General features: G+C 31.9%; 4 protein-coding genes across 4 annotated transcripts; 1 reads left to right on the top strand and 3 right to left on the bottom strand.

Moving 5' to 3' along the window:
- Positions 1–9,804: 9,804 nt before the first annotated feature.
- On the bottom strand, positions 9,805–11,577 carry LOC136783728 (putative nuclease HARBI1). The gene is made up of 5 exons (XM_066743986.1): positions 11,405–11,577; positions 11,054–11,294; positions 10,571–10,900; positions 10,263–10,504; positions 9,805–9,862 (listed from the first exon to the last, which is right to left on the bottom strand). The coding sequence occupies exons 1-5, from the start codon at positions 11,575–11,577 to the stop codon at positions 9,805–9,807; spliced, it is 1,044 nt and encodes a 347-aa protein (XP_066600083.1).
- A 3,978-nt stretch (positions 11,578–15,555) lies between these two features.
- Positions 15,556–16,892, bottom strand: LOC136783727 (putative nuclease HARBI1). The gene is made up of 4 exons (XM_066743985.1): positions 16,681–16,892; positions 16,303–16,589; positions 15,910–16,016; positions 15,556–15,831 (listed from the first exon to the last, which is right to left on the bottom strand). The coding sequence occupies exons 1-4, from the start codon at positions 16,890–16,892 to the stop codon at positions 15,556–15,558; spliced, it is 882 nt and encodes a 293-aa protein (XP_066600082.1).
- Positions 16,893–19,848: 2,956 nt separating this feature from the next.
- On the top strand, positions 19,849–21,179 carry LOC136783726 (uncharacterized). Its single transcript, XM_066743984.1, has 4 exons — positions 19,849–20,042; positions 20,106–20,246; positions 20,318–20,585; positions 20,652–21,179. The coding sequence occupies exons 1-4, from the start codon at positions 19,849–19,851 to the stop codon at positions 21,177–21,179; spliced, it is 1,131 nt and encodes a 376-aa protein (XP_066600081.1).
- A 98-nt stretch (positions 21,180–21,277) lies between these two features.
- LOC136783725 (uncharacterized) lies at positions 21,278–22,537 on the bottom strand. Its single transcript, XM_066743983.1, has 6 exons — positions 22,432–22,537; positions 22,281–22,349; positions 22,023–22,193; positions 21,672–21,937; positions 21,497–21,602; positions 21,278–21,408 (listed from the first exon to the last, which is right to left on the bottom strand). The coding sequence occupies exons 1-6, from the start codon at positions 22,535–22,537 to the stop codon at positions 21,278–21,280; spliced, it is 849 nt and encodes a 282-aa protein (XP_066600080.1).
- Positions 22,538–22,930: the final 393 nt, after the last annotated feature.

The raw sequence follows: 22,930 nt of genomic DNA, 5'->3' as shown, positions 1-22,930 counted from the left end.
TTATATCTTACATTTTATATTATAAAATTTATTGTTATACTTATCTAAAATGTTAAGTCCTTTATATACTTTTAAAAATTATTTTTATGTACATTTTACAAATTTCTTCACTTTATTTATTCACTTATACCATCAATATATCAGCTGTCAAGTAAGATTAAAACTGTCACTTACTCATTATTTCTTTATATTACTTTATAACTTGTGGCATGTACTACGATACAATAATACTAACATTTGTCTTGGCTCACGGACCATGCTTTATGTATTTTGACATATTGTCTATATTGCAGCCCCTCTACAGTCTCTACTCTCTGACGTATTTCCGCCGACCAGTAGTATCAGCAGCGACTATAGCGTAGTACCCAAAATAGTACTACGCTATAGGATATGTCGCTTTTGGGTACTACGGTAGTACCGAAAGTACTACCAGAGATGAAACGGGAGATTGCTCATGCGAGGTCCCGAGGCAATCCCTATCGGTAGGCGGCGCTGGTGTTGGCAAACGCGTGTCTCAGGTCCATCTAACCCCTAACGCCATCTATCGGAAGAGACCACGAAGCACGAGCGTTAAGCTTAGAATAGGGTAAAACATATATGCATTGTTGCCAGAAAGCGGAATAAAGAGAGAGCGGAGATATTTTCTCGGACCTCTCTGTCTTTCTCGCTGTTAGCTTCTAGCAGAAGAGTCGAGGCAAAATCTTTCCGTTTCGCTTTGCCGAAAATCTACCAATATTCGATGTCATTTATATTTGCAGGCCAATGCCTTTATACATGATTTTTTGAGCATATTTATTTATCAGCATTGACTTATTTAAATCAATAATAAATTAAGGAAATGCGTATTTGATATATAATAATTATTTTAACTATAATTTCATCGTTATATTTCGCTTATTTCCGTAAAATCTGAATTTCTTTAGTTTATTATTGATTATTGTAAGTCAATGGCCATTAAAAAAAATTTAATCTTAAAAAAAAAAGAAAAGTACCGTTCAGGAATCGAACCCGGACCCACAAATCGCCACGCTATTACCTTACTGCCTAGACCACGAGGCTTCTTCAGTGCACCGTAAACAGATAGTCTTTTTAAGGGCTTGAAATCTTCTTTTAAACCATATAAATAAACGAAGAACCGACATCTTTATTCATTATTATTCTATCATAATGGTACACAAATTAAAGAATAATTATATAATGTAGATTTTCAAAAGCTTTTCCAATAACCAAGAACGGAAACTGCGAGCGTTGATTATTTATCTTCGTTCTTGGCTATTGGAAAAGCTTTTGAAAACTATTCAAAATATAATTATTCCTTAATTTGTGTACCATTATGACAGAATAATAATGAATAAAGCTGTCGGTTGCTCGTTTATTTATATGGTTTAAAAGAAGATTTCAAGCCCTTAAAAAGACTATCTGTTTACGGTGCACTGAAGAAGCCTCGTGGTCTAGGCGGTAAGGTAATAGCGTGGCGATTTGTGGGTCCGGGTTCGATTCCTGAACGGTACTTTTTTTTTTTTAAGATTAAATTTTTTTTAATGGCCATTGACTTACAATAATCAATAATAAACTAAAGAAATTCAGATTTTACGGAAATAAGCGAAATATAACGATGAAATTATAGTTAAAATAATTATTATATATCAAATACGCATTTCCTTAATTTATTATTGATTTAAATAAGTCAATGCTGATAAATAAATATGCTGAAAAAATCATGTATAAAGGCATTGGCCTGCAAATATAAATGACATCGAATATTGGTAGATTTTCGGCAAAGCGAAACGGAAAGATTTTGCCTCGACTCTTCTGCTAGAAGCTAACAGCGAGAAAGACAGAGAGGTCCGAGAAAATATCTCCGCTCTCTCTTTATTCCGCTTTCTGACAACAATGCATATATGTTTTACCCTATTCTAAGCTTAACGCTCGTGCTTCGTGGTCTCTTCCGATAGATGGCGTTAGGGGTTAGATGGACCTGAGACACGCGTTTGCCAACACCAGCGCCGCCTACCGGTAGGGATTGCCTCGGGACCTCGCATGAGCAATCTCCGGAATCTCCCGTTTCATCTCTGGTACCAAGGTTGCCAAGTCCGCCATCTTGAATAGTACTACGCTCTATAGTAAGTGAATTTTGATATAAGGAATGCAGACTGCACAAAGTATACTGCCAGCGGAAATACGTCAGTAGCCATCTTAAATGCAGAACGTAATATATCAAAAATTATATATATTATATTCACAGCCTGTCACCGTGAACGGCGTGAACGAAGACAAATGTTTTTTATACGGAAAAATAAAGTGTAATAAAGAAATAAGGAGTAGTGACAGCTTTGATCTATCTGACAGTTGATGTACTTATGGTATAAGTGAATAAATAAAATAAAAATGCTTTTCCTAAATTGATTTTTAATTTTGATAAAATGGTCAAATGTAGCCATTAATTAATTAGATTTGGTAATAAATACAAAAAATGCGTTTTATTATAACAAATGAGTTGAGGTAAAATAAACTCAATGTTTTTATATTAATTTGTTAACAAATGCATTTTTTATTTATTATTGAGTCCAATAAGTTAACGGTTATTAAAAAAAACATTCTTTGTAATGAAACAAAAAATGAAAAAATTTTAATCTTCACCAAGACTCGAACACGAGCCCACCACATGATAAACGGCAACCTTACCGCCTGCGCTACAGCGCTCACTTGATGTACCAAGAGCAAAACAGCCTTTTAAACACTGACTACAATTCTTTCACTAACTCGTCATAAACGATCAAGAATTAGCTGTAATAATAAATACATTTATCTACATAGCATTATTGTACTAAATTTATTGTTTTTAATTTGAAGCATACATTTTGCATGAAGATATGATAATTTAAAACCATTCAGTACTCTATATACAAAACTATTCATATGCTCAACTATCATAAATTAATTAAGTAATATTATAATATTTGTTATATGTAGTCGAATAACTATGATAAACGAGCATATGAATAGTTTTGTATTTAAAGTATTGCATGAACATCCTTAAAGTATCGTATCTTCATGTAAAATGTATGCTTCAAATTAAAAACATAATAAATTTAGTGCAATAATGCTGTGGAGATAAATGTATTTATTATTGCAGCTAATTCTTGATCGTTTATGACGAGTTAGTGAAAGAATTGTAGTCAGTCTTTAAAAGGCTGTTTTGCTCTTGGTACATCAAGTGAGCGCTGTAGCGCAGGTGGTAAGGTTGTCGTTTGTCATGCGGTGGGCTCGTGTTCGAGTCTTGGTGAAGTTCAAAATTTTTTCATTTTTTTTTTCATTACAAGGAATTTTTTTTTTAATAACCATTAATTTATTGGACTCAATAATAAATAAAAAAATGCATTTGTTAACAGATTAATATAAAAACATTGAGTTTATTTTACCTCAACTCATTTGTTATAATAAAACGCATTTTCTGTATTTATTACCAAATCTAATTAATTAATGGCTACATTTGACCATTTTATCAATATTACAAATCAATTTAGGAAAAGCATTTTTATTTGCTTTGACTTTTTAGGTAAACGCAGCACCACTTCACACGGATAACACGTAAAAATGTCACGGTTAGCGGTAGTTGCTCTTCTTCTAAAGCCAATGTTGCCTGAAGTCCAAATCACACCTATGCTTTCCAGGCATAGTTGTGTTTGTGCCGCTTCCCTTTAAATTTTTTATACTGCTGGTGGCTAGCGCTTATCTTCATTTTTGTTGCTAAAAGCTTGATTCTGGCATCACTGCCGTGTGGAACTATTAGTTTGCTAATAAAAGCAGAGGCTTAATTTTAAGAGATTGCAACATATAGTAATTAATATAGATACAATTGTAAAAAGAAAACAAAAATTTTATTTTAAATATATTAACTTTAAATAAAATCCAACAAAGTACTGTAAAATATCTAACATGTTATATTATATATCTAATCTGTCAGCTTCTTTATTTTAATATTCATCTCAATTATCACAGTTTGATTCTCAGCGATGACACAGAAACAACATTATGGTGAATCTATTCCTTTTGTTTTAATGTTCAATCCACATAGCTCCATTCTCAGCATTGACATAGTAAACACTTTACAATAATTTAATCTGAAACAAAATCCCAAAAAGTACTATATAAAATCTTACATTAGAAATTACAAATGTAATCTGTCAGCTTCTTTATTTGTATCGTATTTACCCAATGTGTTGACTTGTTTATTTTAATATTCATCTCAATTAACACAGTTTGATCCTCAGCGATGACACAGTAACCATAATATGGTGAATCTATTCCTTTCATTTTAATGTTCAATCCACATAGCTCCATCCTCAGTAGTGACATAGTAAACACATTACTATAATTTAATCTGAAATAAAATCCCAGAAAGTACTATAAAATATCTTACATTTTATATTATATATCTAATTTGTCAGCTTCTTTATTTATTATTGTATTTACCCAGTTTTTTCACTCATTTATTTTATTATCCGTCTCAATTAACATAGTTTGAATCTCAACGATGACACAATAACCACATTATGTTTAGTCTATTCCTTTATTTTAATTTTGAAAATCCGCATAGCTCCATCCTCAGCACAGTGACATAGTAAACACATTACTATAGTTTAATCTGAAATAAAATCCCACAAAGTACCACAAAATATTTATATCTTACATTTTATATTATAAAATTTATTGTTATACTTATCTAAAATGTTCAGTCCTTTATATACTTTTAAAAATTATTTTTATGTACATTTTACAAATTTCGTCACTTTATTTATTCACTTATACCATCAGTATATCAGCTGTCAGTAAGATTAAAACTGACACTTTATTTCTTTATATTACTTTATAACTTGCGGTATGTATGTACGATACAATAATACTAACATTTGTCTTGGCTCACGGACCATGCATTATGTATTTTGAAATTAGTAATTAGAAATATCTATATTGCGGTCCCTCTACAGTCTCTACCTTCTGACGTATTTCCGCCGACCAGTAGTATCAGCAGCGACTATAGCGTAGTACCCAAAATAGTACTACGCTATAGGATATGTCGCTTTTGGGTACTACGGTAGTACCGAAAGTACTACACTTGGCAACCTTGTCTGGTACTACACTTGGCAACCTTGCGTAGTACCCAAAAGCGACATATCCTATAGCGTAGTACTATTTTGGGTACTACGCTATAGTCGCTGCTGATACTACTGGTCGGCGGAAATACGTCAGAGAGTAGAGACTGTAGAGGGGCTGCAATATAGACAATATGTCAAAATACATAATGCATGGTCCGTGAGCCAAGACAAATGTTAGTATTATTGTATCGTAGTACATGCCACAAGTTATAATGTAATATAAAGAAATAATGAGTAAGTGACAGTTTTAATCTTACTGACAGCTGATATACTGATGGTATAAGTGAATAAATAAAGTGAAGAAATTTGTAAAATGTACATAAAAATAATTTTTAAAAGTATATAAAGGACTTAACATTTTAGATAAGTATAACAATAAATTTTATAATATAAAATGTAAGATATAAATATTTTGTGGTACTTTGTGGGATTTTATTTCAGATTAAATCATAGTAATGTGTTTACAATGTCACTGTGCTGAGGATGAAGCTATGCGGGTTTTCAAAATTAAAATAAAGGAATAGACTAAACATAATGTGGTTATTGTGTCATCGTTGAGATTCAAACTATGTTAATTGAGACGGATAATAAAATAAACAAGTGAAAAAACTGAGTAAATACAATAATAAATAAAGAAGCTGACAAATTAGATATATAATATAAAATGTAAGATATTTTATAGTACTTTTTGGGATTTTATTTCAGATTAAATTATAGTAATGTGTTTACTATGTCACTACTGAGGATGAAGCTATGTGGATTGAACATTAAAATGAAAGGAATAGATTCTCCATATTATGGTTACTGTGTCATCGCTGAGGATCAAACTGTGTTAATTGAGATGAATATTAAAATAAACAAGTCACATTGGGTAAATACGATACAAATAAAGAAGCTGACAGATTATATTTATAATTTCAAATGTAAGATTTTATATAGTACTTTTTCGGATTTTATTTCAGACTAAATTATTGTAAAGTGTTTACTATGTCAATGCTGAGAATGGAGCTATGTGGATTGAGCATTAAAACAAAAAGAATAGATTCACCATAATGTTGTTTCTGTGTCATCGCTGATGAGGATTAAACTGTGTTAATTGAGACAGATATTAAAATAAACGAGTCAGCAATTTTGGGTAAATACAATAATAAATAAGGAAAATGACCGAATAGATATATAATATAAAATGTAAGATGTTTTATAGTACTTTGTGGGATTTTGTTTCAGATTAAATTATAGTAATGTGTGTTTACTGTATCACTGCTGAGGATGAAGCTATGTGAATCAAACATTAAAAAAAAAGAATAGATTCACCATAATGTGATTACTGTGTCATCGCTGAGGATCAAACTGTGATAATTGAGATGAATATTAAAATAAAGAAGCTGATAGATTAGATATATAATATAACATGTAAGATATTTTACAGTACTTTATGGGATTTTATTTAAAGTTAATATATGTAAAATAAAATTTTTGTTTTCTTTTTACAATTGTATCTATATTAATTACTATATGTTGCAATCTCTTAAAATTAAGCCTCTGCTTTTATTAGCAAACTAATAGTTCCACACGGCAGTGATGCCAGAATCAAGCTTTTAGCAACAAAAATGAAGATAAGCGCTAGCCAGCAGCGGTAGCGGTACAAACACAACTATGCCTGGACAGCATAGGTGTGATTTGGACTTCAGGCAACATTGGTTTTAGAAGAAGAGCGACTACCGCTAACCGTGACATTTTTACATGTCATCCGTGTGAAGTGATGCTGCGTTTACCTAAAAACTCAAAGCAAATAAAAATGCTTTTCCTAAATTGATTTTTAATTTTTATAAAATGGTCAAATGTAGCCATTAATTAATTAGATTTGGTAATAAATACAGTAAATGCGTTTTATTATAACAAATGAGTTGAGGTAAAATAAACTCAATGTTTTTATATTATTCTGTTAACAAATGAATTTTTTATTTATTATTGAGTCCAATAAATTAATGGTTATTAAAAAAAAAAATTCCTTGTAATGAAAAAATTTTAAACTTCACCAAGATTCGAACCCGAGCCCACCGCATGACAAACGTCAACCTTACCCGCCTGCGCTATAGCGCTCACTTGATGTACCAAGAGCAAAACAGCCTTTTAAAGACTGACTACATTTCTTTCATTAACTCGTCATAAACGATCAAGAATTGACTGTAATAATCAATACATTTATATACACAGCATTATTGCACTAAATTTATTGTTTTTAATTTGAAGCATACATTTTGCATGCAGATACGATAGTTTAAGGGTAACCATTCAGTACTCTAAATACATTAAGCTGTTCATATGCTCCATTGTCATAAATTAATTAAATAATATTATAATATATGTTACACGTGTAATGGTATAATTTATGATAGATGAGCTTATGAATAGTTTAATGTATTTAGAGTACTGAATGGTTACCCTTAACGGGATCCCTCAAGCCCTCTGTAGCCAACATTACGGAACAAAAAACGAAGGAGAAGTGTCCAGCGCTATTTTTCAACCGATTTCAATGTTTTTGGGCTTGTTGGAATCGTTAGGACTCGCTTTTTGTCATAAATAAAGCCGTATTTTCCAAAAAACGTAAAAAAATAAAATTGTTTAAAAATTCGCATTAATAATATTTAAACGCAAAACAAATCGAAAAATCGGGCTTCTTTATGACGAGGTGCCAGACCTAACGATTACAACAAGCCTAAAAACATGGAAATCGGTTGAGAAATAGAGGCGTACCATTGTCCCGCGTTTTTGAGGTGGACGAAAACCAAAAAATTTTTAGGAAGAAAGCTAGGCTTCCTCCCCTTTCGCGGCTCACGCTAACGTGTTCCCCCACTCCAGCATCGAAACTTACTGCAAAGCTTTCCTCATATTTACGCTATTCCCCTATCTGTAGCTATACACATATAAATACCGCTAAAATAATGTTGAGAACATTTCATTTCGCCGATATAATGAAACTGCTAAAAATGCAATTCTCATTTTGAAATAAAATTGCAGAAAAGGAGGTTTCGTAATACTTGAAATATAGGGCATACGGCGAAACGCGGGACAATGGTACAGTCGTATTTTTCAACAGAATTTGATGAGACTAGTAATAATTAAAGCCATTCTTCATGTAGATTGTCCTAAAGAGCTCGCATTTTCAATAAAGCTTATAGTTTTTCAGCTATGAACATTTAAAGTTGCACGACGCACAAATACATATTTCTTCTCTCGCGTAGATCAGCTGTTGCGCACGTCCATCTTCAATCGTTCATAACTGGAAAACTATAGGCTTTATCGAAAATGCAAGCTCGTTAGGACAATCTACATGAAGAACGGCTTCAGTTATGACTAGTTTCATCAAATGGTATTGAGAAATACGCCTGTACCATTGTCCCGCGTTTTGCCGTAATTTTAGGTCTTCAAGCGTCACTGACTCGTTCATTCTGCTATTTATTCCGAGCAAAGTAAAAATGCACCAACAACTTGGGTGGCATCATTGAATAGAGCGTGAAAGGGGGAGACGCTTTTATAATAGTTTCATAATTTTGCAACGCTTCTTTTGGTCATTATAATGCAAAATGTAACAAGTTGCGTATTCGGAGTAAATAAATTTGGCTTCCCCTCTCACCTCTACAGCTTGTTGCCTTGTCCAGCGTATGTAAATCAGCATAGTAGGTCTACATACATACATACGGGTGCGACTGTGTTAGTGACTCGTGGACTGTACTGTAATCAAACACACATAGCGTTTACCATGTATGTACGTAAGTCTTATTTTCAATCGCGAAATTGCCCTTCTAAATTTATTGCATTGCACCTTCTACGACAAGCTTTATAAGATTAAGAAATACTCATAGCAGCATGTACATTATCGAGAACTTCTAATGTAATTTTTCAATGTGCAATCGTACTTTTATTTGTTCCGAAATAAATTGCAGAATGAACGATTCAGGACGCTTAGGGCCGGTGTAACAATCCAATTCAGGCAAGTCTCATGTACAACCAAGCGAACAAAAATCTGAGCACGTCAATTTGGGTTGGCAGCAGTGATTATAAGGTCTAATGACGTCATTTTTCATAGAATCAGATTTTTGTAAAATGGATAGTACATGAAAATTTTGACAAGTCTAATTATCCACATATTTATGTTATAAATATTAGTGTAAATGAAAGAATGTGTTAATGTGTTATTATGATTCAATGTGTATTTCTGAATCGCTACTAAACGTATTGGAACTAATTGATAAAGAAATGTATTATTTAAATTAAATAAACTGTAAAGCTATACATATATATATATATATATATATTAATTAAAATAAAAATATTAACAGTATTTGATTGGACAAATTTTTTTTATTCAATTTTTAGTGAAATAAAAAGGTACTGATAATCTTACAATAATAGCAATAAATATTGCATCATTCAAAACATAATTTCATTTATAAAAGTTTGGCATTTAGAAACCAAAAATCGATTTTAATATAAGTCGCTTCAGATTTTAATAACTGCCCTTTCACAGAGAACACTAAAAGACAGACAATTCTTCTGATACCAGGTCTCTTTAATATTCTCATTAAAAACATTCTCCAGCTCAGCATTGATATTTTGCCTATGGGTAAGAGCTTCAATCAGCCTATCTCTGTTTGATTTTAGCTTTTGTGCATGGATACCTTCTATCACTTATCATATACCTGAAAACGTTTAGACCTTAATCATTCAGAAATTATAGAATTTTTAATTTATTTGTCTTACCGCCAATTCCAACAGCAATGTTTGGAATCAGTTAATCCTTTTAAAGATTTACCTTTCTTGCACTATTCTTTACAATGCTGGTGAATATGGGTTTCCAATGACATTAACAAAAAGTAAAGAAGTACTAAGCCATTGGACCCGCTGGACTAGTTGTTGAACGCAGCCTTTATGCCCGCGTTGCCAGTTCTTAATTTGTAGTTGGCTGTCGACGGCAAAATTTAAATTCTATTTACAATATTTACATGAAACACATTTGAATGTCTTATATTAATTTGTAATAATGAGATACATTATTAAACTTGTAAGATTGACTATAATTTATAATAATGTATACTTTACCTAGAAAAATAATTGTCAATTAAGTATTGACGGTCATTTTCAGTTGGATCCGCATAAATCTGATCGATATTTAGGTAATTTTGCATGTTACCTTTATCAGCCGGTTTGCTATCACGACGAATAATATTGTATAAAACGGCAGTCGCAATTATAACATTTATGGTGCTTTGAGGCTTTCTAAAGCGCGAACCGATGGTAAGCACTGGAAACAAGCGACCCCATACTCCAAAGCACCTCTCTACCTAAAACGCATACCATTTTCAAACGGAAAAATAAAATTTTTGTTACATTTATTAGTTAATACTTACCATACAACGTGTTCTAATGTGTGCCTCATTATATAGTATTTCTGCCGGTGTTGTCGGGTTAGCCAGTGGAGTTAACAAATACCGGTGATTACGGTAGCCGCGGTCGGCCAAGATGATTCCATTATTTAACTCCATGTCATCGAAGCGTTGCTTCAATCGACTATGATCAAAAATAGTAGAATCGTGGGTTGACCCCGGCCACCTGGCAACGATATCCATTATCTGTAAGTCACTGTTCACTAAACATTGTACATTAATGCTAAAAAATCCTTTTCTATTACGCCATATTTCAGCATCCTCTCCTCCTAAAAATAAATTGAATAAATAAATCTGAAATAATTTTTAATTAAATGATTATTATTTATAAGAAAGCTTTGTGAAGCAAATCTGAAATAATTTATTCGGTTTAAAAATTAAATATGGCAGAAATAATTTACCATATGATTTTATGCGTACATGCACGCAATCAATTGCTCCGATTACCCGAATCATTCCAGAAACTAAAAAATTCTTTTTGACAGTTTTCAGCATTCCAAATTCGGTTCGGGGTAGTCTTATGTATCTCTGAAATAAATTTGCTATCTCTGATGATACACGATGAATAATAATTTGTGCCATTTTTTTGCTAATTCCGGAGGAATCAGCAATCATAATTAAAAAAGAACCTGTCGCGTAATATCGCATCGCAGCTAGCAGTTGTATTACGGGTGGGACAGCGTTATTTCTGAAAATATATAATAAATATAGATATACTTAATATTATATTAATCTATAAATCGACTACCTATTTTTATGTATGAATAATATTTAATTATAAAAACTCATCTGAAGCACCTGTCTCTTTGGATTATTTTTGCCTCGATTTGCAACAACACTTCTTTAAACTGTACTTTATTCAACCGAAAACGTATACGAAATTCTTCATCATTAAAATATAATAGACCATTATTTCGTATATTAACACGTTTTCGCCTTGGTCTACGTTGAATATGTTGCTCCTCGGCCATATATAATTTCTATTTATCAACTTCTCTGATGATTATGGATAATTATCTCAAAGGAATGCGAAGTTAGGCATGCTAAATGTGCAAAAGAATTCTTGTATCATTTGTCAAGTTCAAAAGACAACCTCTTCTGCCTTCGCTGTATTGCACGATTAACCATGGACAAAGATATTGAAAATAGGGATATCTTTTTATCAATAATTGAAAAATATTTCAATATTATCGAAAATAAAAAGACCAATGGCGTATCACTCTTGGATAAAGAAAAAGCATGGAGAAAAATTAAAATTGAGGTTGCTGAAAAAATTGGTGGAAAATGGGATAACTTGGTACATAAAAATACGTGGAAAAATATAAAAGCGAGGGCTAAGAAATACAAAGGGGCTAGAAGAAGTGAACTTTATAAAACAGGTAATATACTATAAATATATATATTTAAGTAAACACCAGGTTTTAATAATAAAAAAAAAACGAAAGATTAAACTTAATTAATAACGTTTAGGAGGTGGAAAATCTAAAGCCCCTGTCGAAGACAGTTTTTTGGAAAAAGTATGCGCTTTACTAGGAAAAACTGCAGAAGGCATTATCCACAGTAGAGACTGTGACTCTTTTCCCTCAATCTCATCTACAGTAGTGCTAGACGGGAGAATAGCTAAGACGGTAGAAGAAATTATAACGGAAGATGAGGAGAACATAGACGATCCTCAACCAATTTTCGATGTAGGTTCTTTTTATTTATACCTTTACGTAATAGCAAAATTGCATTAATAGGAATCTATACCTCTCTTAAATTATAGGCCCTGTTAGAAACAGATGAAATTGCCACTTGGACCCACAACCAGGGCACGAAAATTTTAAAAAATAATATAAATCCATCATTACAAGCTGTGATGCAGAACAGTGCAGCTGCATTAGCTGAAGAGAGAGAGAGCGACAATACTACTGATAAAAATATTGGATCGCAGTATAAATTGCTAATCGATAAGAAAATTGAGTTAGAACAAAAAAAAATTATATATTATAATAAAAAAATAGAAATAGCAGAGGAAAAACTAAAGCAATTGAAGGAAATGAGGTATAATTAATTCAAATCTTAGGATAAAAGTTTAAACAAAAATCATTTAATAAAGCAAGCTGTATTCTTTTCAGAGTTTAGAGTTACGGCGTGAAAAAAAAATGAAATTATTTCAATATTTATCGTTGTTATTTGTAAGATTATCAGTACCTTTTTATTTGAATAAAAACTGAATAAAAAACATTTGTCCAATCAAATACTGTTAATATTTTTATTTTAATTAATATATATATATATATATATATGTATAGCTTTACAGTTTATTTAATTTAAATAATACATTTCTTTATCAATTAGTTACAATACGTTTAGTAGCGATTCAGAAATACACATTGAATCATAATAACACATTAACACATTCTTTCATTTACACTAATATTTATAACATAAATATGTGGGTAATTAGACTTGTCAAAATTTTCATGTACTATCCATTTTACAAAAATCTGATTCTATGAAAAATGACGTCATTAGACCTTATAATCACTGCTGCCAACCCAAATTGACGTGCTCAGATTTTTGTTCGCTTGGTTGTACATGAGACTTGCCTGAATTGGATTGTTACACCGGCCCTTAAAGACGTGAAATTACGGCAAAACGCGGGACAATGGTACAGGCGTATTTCTCAATAGAATTTGATGAGACTAGTCATAACTAAAGCCATTCTTCATGTAGATTGTCCTAAAGAGCTCGCATTTTCGATAAAGCTTATAGTTTTCCAGTTATGAGCGATTGAAGATGGACGTGCGCAACAGCTGATCTACGCGAGAGAAGAAATATGTATTTGTGCGCCGTGCAACTTCAAACGTTCATAGCTGAAAAACTATAAGCTTTATTGAAAATGCGAGCTCTTTAGGACAATCTACATGAAGAATGGCTTTAATTATTACTAGTCTCATCAAATTCTGTTGAAAAATACGACTGTACCATTGTCCCGCGTTTCGCCGTATGCCCTATATTTCAAGCATTACGAAATCTCCTTTTCTACAATTTTATTTCAAAATGAGAATTGCATTTTTAGCAATTTCATTATATCGGCGAAATGAAATGTTCTCAACATTATTTTAGCGGTATTTATATGTGTATAGCTACAGATAGGGGAATAGCGTAAATATGAGGAAAGCTTTGCAGTAAGTTTCGATGCTGGAGTGGGGGAACACGTTAGCGTGAGCCGCGAGAGGGGAGGAAGCCTAGCTTTCTTCCTAAAAATTTTTGGTTTTCGTCCACCTCAAAAACGCAGGACAATGGTACGGCTCTATTTCTCAACCGATTTCAATGTTTTTGGGCTCGTTGGAATCCTTAGGTCTGGCACCTCGTCATAAAGAAGCCCGATTTTTCAATTTGTTTTGCGTTTAAATATTATTAATGCAAATTTTTAAACAATTTTATTTTTTTTACGTTTTTTGGAAAATACGGCTTTATTTATGACACGGTGCGAGTCCTAACAATTCCAACAAGCCAAAAAACATTGAAATCGGTCGAAAATTAGCGCTGGACAATTCTCTCTCGTTTTTCGTTCCGTAATGTTGGCTACAGAGGGCTTGAGGGATCCCGTTAACGGGATCCCTCACGCGTGCTTTACCGACAGTACAAGTCAATAAACAATTAAGTTAATATAATTCAAATGCGAAGCAAATTGAACAATCGGGCATTTGTAGGATAATGTGCCAGTCCTAACGAGTCAAACAAACTTAAAAACACTCAAATTAGTTGAAAAATAACGCTGTACCATTGTGCCGCGTTCTTGAAGAGAGGTTACTTTTGGTTAATTCCACTTCAAGAACGCGGGACAGTGGTACAGCGTTATTCTTCGTCCGATTTGAGTTTTTTTAAGCTGGATTGACTCGTTAGAATTGGCACCTTGTCATAAAGAAGCCCGTTTTTGCAATTTGGTTCGCATTTTACTTTTATTAAACGAATTGTTTATTAACTTGTAATGTCTGTAAAGCACGCGTGAGGGATCCCGTTAAGGCCAATAACGCCCACAATATATAATACGTGTAACGTGAACTATTAGGGCCAGTACAAGATGGAAATTCAAGCATACCATTTGAAAAAATAAAATCTGAAAACTGCAGATTTAGGCTGGCAACATTGCGAAAAAATGACGTCACTTCGTAGACGAGGCTGAGTCAAGAAATTGTGAAATGGTAGTACAATATTTTGACAGGCATATGCATTATGAATTTCGAACGAAAGCGAAATAAGCAATGCCTTTAGAAAGTGTGTGTGTGTCTAATAATTATAAGATAATTAATATTCAGAAATATGTACTTATATATTAAATTAATTGTATGCGAATTATTATTAATGATATAAATGTAGATTGTGGTTTGGTAAATAAAAGTGTTTTTTTTAGCTGAACAAGAATATAGGGTTTATTTTTTAAATACAATCATTAAATTGTTATAATTTTAAACAATTATAAAATATAATATTCATTATTTTTATCGAAACAAAATTCCTGTTTAATTCTTAATACAAATTACTGCAGACAATGCAAAAAATTATGAAAATTTTTCTACCTTCCTTTACACTTTGATCTTTTGCTTTTCATTCTACGTTAGCTGTTACAAGAATTTGATGTAAAGTTGTCTGTTCTCCAGGCCTTTAAATAGTCTCTATCACCATTTGGAGATTGCAACTTGCACTGGGTTACACTACCTTGCACAGTGCATTTGGTTCCCACCATTTTACTAATCCCTTACCAGCCGTGAAATGACTTTATTAACAGCAAAATAACTATTGAACAATATTGAACGAAAACGATTAAAATATGTACATGACAGATGGAAAACTGTACTTGAACTCTTCTAAATTAAACGGCAAGTCTGTAAAAGAAATTGTATATATATAGTTACAAACAACAAGTTAAATGTTTATGAAAAAGTATAATAATATGCAAGTCAACCACTTATTTTTATATGATTTATATACACTTGCCTTGAAAAATAATTTTCTATTAAATCTTGCCGATCATTAGGCGTTGGAGAGGACCAAACTTGTGGAATATTTAAATAATTCTGCATATCGGTTTTGTGATATGATTTATCACGTCTTATGACGTTGTGGAGAATGGCAGTAGCCATAACAACATTCATTGTACGTTCCCATTTTGTGAAGCGGGTTCCAATTGTTAAAACTGGAAACGTCCTTCCCCAAACTCCAAAGCATCTCTCCACCTAAAGCAATTATATTATAATGAGGATAACCATACGGATAAAAGTGAATTCCATTATTATATTTATAGTTATACCTACCATGCATCTTGTCCTTATGTGTGCTTCATTATATAGGACCTCCGACGGTGTTTGTGGATTCGCTAGCGGTATTATTAAATACCGATGGTTTCGGTAGCCACGGTCACCTAAAATAATACCATTTTCAAATTGAAAATTGTTGAATCGGAATTTGAGTCGACTATTCTCAAAAATAGTACTATCATGGGCTGACCCCGGCCACCTGGTAACGATATCCGTAATTTCTAGTCGGTTTTAACTAGGCACTGCACATTAAGGCTGAAGAAACTTTTGCGGTTTCTAAAAAGCTCAGCATCTTCACCTCCTAAGTATAAATTGAAATAAATAAATTAAAATAAGGAAAAAATAATATTTTCACTATATTTTAAATAAATAATTATTAAAGACGATTACCATACGATCTTATTCGTATATGCACGCAGTCGATTGCTCCAACAACGCGAATCATTCCTGATAATTGGAAATTATCATTCGCTGTCCGTAATATCTCTCCTTCAGTTCTAGGCAGTTTAATATATTTTAAACGCAAATCACAAATTGCAGCTGATACTGAATGGACAATTGTTTTAGCACTATTTTTGCTAATTCCAGAAAAATCTGCTACGACTAGCAGGTAGCAGCCTGTAGCATAAAATCTTAGAGCAGTTAATAATTTTATACTGGCTGGAATTGCTATATTCCTGAAAACCAATAAATTATTATTTGTTGAGAGTGTCGTAATTATTGATATATGTTATATTAAATTGTGCTAATAATAAAATGGGTACTTACATTACTCTTGAACTGATGTTATGTTCAATTTGTCCCAAAATTTCTAAAAATTGCTTTTTATTAAGCCGAAAGCGATTAACAAATTCAGTATTATTCATTATTTCAAAATAATTTATCCTTCTTAGCACTACTCGACGTCTTCGCGGAGGATCATTTTCAGCTTCTTCTTCTTCTTCTTCATTTGAAGCATAAACCATTTCAGTTTCGTCCATTTTAAAACTTTATATTAAAATTCAGTGATTCGCTGATTTTGCCAATTATATTTATAAAACAAAATAGATATATATTAATTACCCAGTGACAAAAGAGTTTGCTATCGATATCAATTCGATTTTAAATTGACATCAGTAGAAAACAAAATAATGTCAAATCAATATTGAATTGATATCGATAGCTAATCCTTTTTTACTGAATATTGGTTACGTTACATCGAGAGCGTTTATAAAATTAATATTTAATATAAAGAAAAGGTAAATTTGAAAATATTTTTTTATTATATAATGGTTAATTGAAATTATAACTATTTCTTGTTAATCAGAATTTAGATTTACAAATTACCACATAGTTTTGTTTATTTTTAAATTAATTTATATCAAAATTTCATTTATATTCCAGATGGAAAAAAATCACCGTTTTAAGTTTTTGGAGATTGTCCAAAAATATTTCTCCGTGGTAGAAAACAAAGCTACAGACGGTACTACCAAAGGAGAAAAACAAGAAGCCTGGAAAAAAATTAAGGCGGAAATGATAGATGCGACCAACGGAGAATGGAGAAATTTATGCCCTGAAAATATGTGGAAAAATCTAAAAAGGCAAGCTCGAAAGTACCATGCAGCTTCAAGAAAGGAACATTATAAAACGGGTATATTTAATACATATTATATATTTGTGGTACTCATCGATTTTATTAATTTTTATTACATAATATTTTTGTAGGCGGCGGAATATCGATGGCTCCTGACCCTGATGAATTTTTGGAACTTGTGGTTTCCTTACTAGGAAAATCCGCGGCTGGAATGGACTATCGTGGAGATTGTGATTATTTCCCACAAACGGGTTCCATTGAGCAACCTTTAGCCAGCTCATCATTGCAGCAGTATTCTATAAATAAAACCTCCAGCAGTTCATTTATTAGAAAAAATAATAACGGCAAAAAAGCTTCCGTTAAGTTCACAACTAACAATAATAATTTAGCAAAGCAGTCATAACATGAAACTGTAGCCAATAGTAAAGATTCTGCTGAAAAATTGTCAACATTAGAAGATTATTTTAATTCCGATGAATTTGAGGACTTTGACGACCCACAGCCTATATTTGATGTAAATTTTTTAAATTGTATATAGTCTTCTACAAAAATTAAATATTACATTCTTAGGCATTAAAAGAAAATGGAAATATACCTACTTGGGGCAATGATAATGGTCCCAAAAATTTGAGGAAACCCAAAAGCCAACCGCTTCAAAATATAATTTCCAATAGCTGCTTATTAATAGAACCGGTAATCCAAAAGGAAAAAAGTGGTGCAGCTACATATAAAATATTATTGGATTAGCGGATTGCCACCCAAAGGGCTAAAAGAAAGTATTATGAACGGAAAATTGAACTTACTAATGAAAAGATCAAGCAACTAAAGGATGAGAGGTACTTGACGTGCATATTATTATACTTTTTCATAAACATTTAACTTGTTGTTTGTAACTATATACAATTTCTTTTACAGACTTGCCGTTTAATTTAGAAGAGTTCAAGTACAGTTTTCCATTTGCCATGTACATATTTTAATCGTTTTCGTTCAATATTGTTCAATAGTTCTTTTCCTGTTAATGTAAAGTCATTTCACGGCTGGTAAAGGATTAGTAAAATGGTGGGAACCAAATGCACTGTGCAAGGTAGTGTAATCCAGTGCAAGTTGCAATCTCCAAATGGTGATGGGGACTATTTAAAGGCCTGGAGAATAGACAACTTTGCATCAAATTCTTGTAACAGCTAACGTAGAATGAAAAGCAAAAGATCAAAGTGTAAAGTAAGGTAGAAAAATTTTCATAATTATTTTGCATTGTCAGTAATTTGTATTAAGAATTAAACAGGAATTTTGTTTCGATAAAAATAAGGAATATTATATTTTATAATTGTTTAAAATTATAACAATTTAATGATTGTATTTAAAAATTAAACCCTATATTCTTGTTCAGCTAAAAAAACACTTTTATTTACCAAAACACAATCTACATTTATATCATTAATAATAATTCGCATACAATTAATTTAATATATAAGTACATATTTCTGAATATTAATTATCTTATAATTATTAGACACACACACACACTTTCTAAAGGCATTGCTTATTTCGCTTTCGTTCGAAATTCATAATGCATATGCCTGTCAAAATATTGTACTATCATTTCACAACTTCTTGACTCAGCCTCGTCTACGAAGTGACGTCATTTTTTCGCAATGTTGTCAGCCTAAATCTGCAGTTTTCAGATTTTATTTTTTCAAATGGTATGTTTGAATTTCCATCTTGTACTGGCCCTTATATTATGAGACATTATGAGGGGATAAAGTCCGGTATTCATAGGCCGTCGTTACTTACTCCTAATCGGATCGGATCGAGCTCACGCGGAAGCCTCTGATCAATCTAGTAATTTTTTTTTCGACGTTGCATTCCTGCGGCTAGGTTGGATCGTGATCTGGATCGGATCACGAACGTAAACGTCCAATATAATGGTCAATTCGACCAAGTAGGCTAGAGCCCAAGTCAGACTTAAGTTGGTATAGTTAATGTGACGGGGGCTATACCAACTTAAGTCAGACTTGGGACTTGGGAGCAGCTCAGAGTTGCCAAGTGTAGTACATACTTTCGGCAGAGATGAAACGGGAGATTGCTCGGTAGAGGGTAAAGTGCCATAAAATTTTATAGTTACTTTCTAGGGATGGAGCTTTCGATGAGTAGACTATGGGTGTATTCCGAACCAAGCTGCTCGGCTAATGATTTGTTTTTGAAGGTTGGTAATGGTAAGCCAAGCCGAAAGGTGTTCCGAACCTAACTGGACAAAATACACTTAAGCTAATATAACCTTACAAAGGAGTCTGGTAGTAAACAAATAATATAAAATAATAAAATATTTTACTTTAAAAAATCTTTTTTTCAGATATATTATAAAAATGAACAGAGGAGCTAAAGTTGTACTGCTTGACACTATTTTATCAAGCTCTGATGATAGTGACAGCGACATGGAAGAAATTGAATTTATTTTCAAAAACGTAAATTATCCTAAAGAAATTAGACCAAGAGTAATTAATCTCATGGAGAATGTAATTTATGCTTACCATGATGAAGAGTTTAAGAGACATTTCCGGTAATTTATAGATATATGAAAGATATTTTGCTATTAATAACTTAAACATTCCTATAATTACAGAATGCACCGGTCTACTTTTTATTTCTTATTGGATATTTTAAAGCCACATTTAAAAAATATAAATAATGATGGACCAGTTATTTCAGCAGAGAAACAACTCTACATAACTTTATATGTACTAGCAACTCCTGATTCATACAGATGAGTATTTACACTAAATAATTAATGTGTTAATAATTTATATATAAATCTACTTATTTATTGTTATTTACGTCCGTAGTAACCAAATTTAACATTGGTAATGCAACAGCTTGGCGAGCTGTGAAAAGAGTGGTCAGAGCCTTATGTCAGCTACGAAACTTTTTTATTCGTTGGCCAACATTAGAAGAAGTAGAGGCTACTTCTAATGCTATAGCAGTAAAATATGGATTTCCAGGAGCAATTGGAATTGTCGATGGAACGCATGTGAGAATCGCAGCTCCAAAAGAAAATTCAAATGCTTATGTCAACAGAAAAGGCTTTCACTCTATACAACTACAAGTAAGACATATTTGAAAGTAACATATTGTAATTTTGTTATATTTGTTGAAATTATTTTCTCCAAAGGTAATTTGTAATAAAAAAATGGAGTTTATTCATTGTTATGCTGGTATGCCTGGCTCAGTCCATGACATGAGAAGTTTTAAATATTCTGGAGTCCAACAAAGATGCATGGATAATTATTTTGGTAATAAACACCTGATTGGGGACTCAGCTTATACAATCCAAAAATGTGTAATGGTCCCATACAAGGATAATGGCCACTTGTCTCCTCAAGAAACACATTTTAATCATGTGTTATCTCGAAATAGAATAATTGTAGAACGAGCAATAGGTCTTTTAAAAGGACGATGGAGGTTTCTTCTGGATAAACTACCAATGAGGAGGACAGACCTAATACCTTTTTACATTATTGCTTGCACTGTGCTTCATAATGTATGTCTATTAAGAGGCGATGAAATAAGCTATCCAATTCTGGTTATGGATGATGTTGAAGATCAAGGACCATTAGAAATTACAAGAGAGCAAAAAGAAGAAGGTGTTTGTAAGCGTGATGAAATTAAAAGTAATTTGTATTCTTTGAGAAATGTATAATTTGTTTTAGAACAACTTTATAATATTTGAAAATAGAATATTAATGTTTAAACATAATAGTAAAATTGTATTTTGTATCCTGGTCCACTTAAAATTACCTATAATTTATCTTTAATATCTTTTAGTATATTTAATTTTTCTTGCTTGTAATTTTTATCTATTTCAAGTTTCTTTTTTTTAAGCTCTACGATTTCACTTAATAGATCATTCACTGAGCTTCGCTTACAACCTGAAAATTTATCAACAACTTTAGTTGCATTTGAAATTCTTCAGAGAAAGTATTAAGCGCTCAGCAAAATAATATAATCATTAATTACCTTTGTTGAATCTATTATCTTCCAAATGTTGACTAAGAGGAATACTTGTCCCAGCAGTCGAAACAGGATTGATGTATGGCATTTTACCGAATATTTTATCTAATATCTGTAAAAAAGAATACATTTAATACTAAAATGTCAATACACACCTTATCTTACTTTTTATAGAACTTACGTCAAAATTTTCCATTGTTTTACGTAAATTTCCACTTTGTCGGTTATGGTCAACAATATTTTTATACATTTTTTTTAAGTTTTCAATTTTAGCACAGCACTGCGATGGTGTAAAAAAATATTTATATGCTTTCATCTGTGCTGCAACACTTTTCCATGCATTAGAATAAGTAAGTTTTTTAGTTTGTATCTTTTCGTTAATTTCTGAGAATATGTGCAATAATAATTTTGTCTCATTTAGTGACCAATGATGTCTAACATTCCTATCTAAGCATGAACAAATACATGGAATCAGCCTAGCGTTAATTAAAGAACATATATATATATATATTTTTTTTTTTAATGTTTAAACCTGAACTAATATTACTGCAACTGGGTTCCGGATCATCCACATTCTCCTCCTCATTTTCTTGGTTAGATATATCAGTGGATATGCAAAACATTTGTTGTCTATTTATCTCCTCTTGTAGCTCTGTGCTTTGAACCTCCTCTGTATTTGATTTTTCAGATGTACTTGCTAAATCTATAAATATGAAATACGATAAACAAAAATAAACTTATATACTTCCATATATTTGTAAACATTGTTAAATAAAAAATTGGCACATACTCTCCTCTTGACTTTTGGAAATTGCCATTTTCTTGTGCTTTTGTAAAAATTGTTTGGCATATGATGGATCTAAACCAAGAGTATTTTAAAAACAAAATAAAATTATTAAATGACATACAAATTTTGCATAAAAATTAATATAGGCATTTACCATTACAAATTAAAGAATAAATTTCTTCGGTTACTAAAAAATCATATACAACGTTATTATTTTCTTCCATAAGCTGTATAAACACTTTTCCAGAACTTCCAGACATATTTAACATACAAATTTAACTTAAAGCATAATCATTTTGCCGGGTCAGGCAAGGTTCGGAACACCTTTCGGCTTGGCTTACCATTACCAACCTTCAAAAACAAATCATTAGCCGAGCAGCTTGGTTCGGAATACACCCTATATTATAATGTATTTTGTGCGCATGCCTGCGAGTAGAAGAAACTTACGAACACAAGTAATCCAAAAATGTTTTCATGTAAATGTGTGTGCATTGATACTTACAGCTGAAATTAAAAGATTATAATAAGTAATATAGAAAGTTTGAGGCATAAAAGAATTAAAAGTATAATAACCATCTCTGTAAGAAAACCAAAGAGAAATGGCCTGTCATTCACTATACATATTGATGCCATATGGCATATGCACAAAGAAT

The sequence above is a fragment of the Prorops nasuta genome, unplaced genomic scaffold (assembly GCF_024137725.1).
Source record: "Prorops nasuta isolate Cenicafe-Biocafe unplaced genomic scaffold, Cenicafe_Pnas_1.2 PNAS00035, whole genome shotgun sequence".
Lineage (NCBI taxonomy): Eukaryota > Metazoa > Arthropoda > Insecta > Hymenoptera > Bethylidae > Prorops > Prorops nasuta.
The sequence above is the reverse complement of the archived record's forward strand: the minus strand, read 5'-3'. Positions and strand labels throughout refer to the sequence as shown.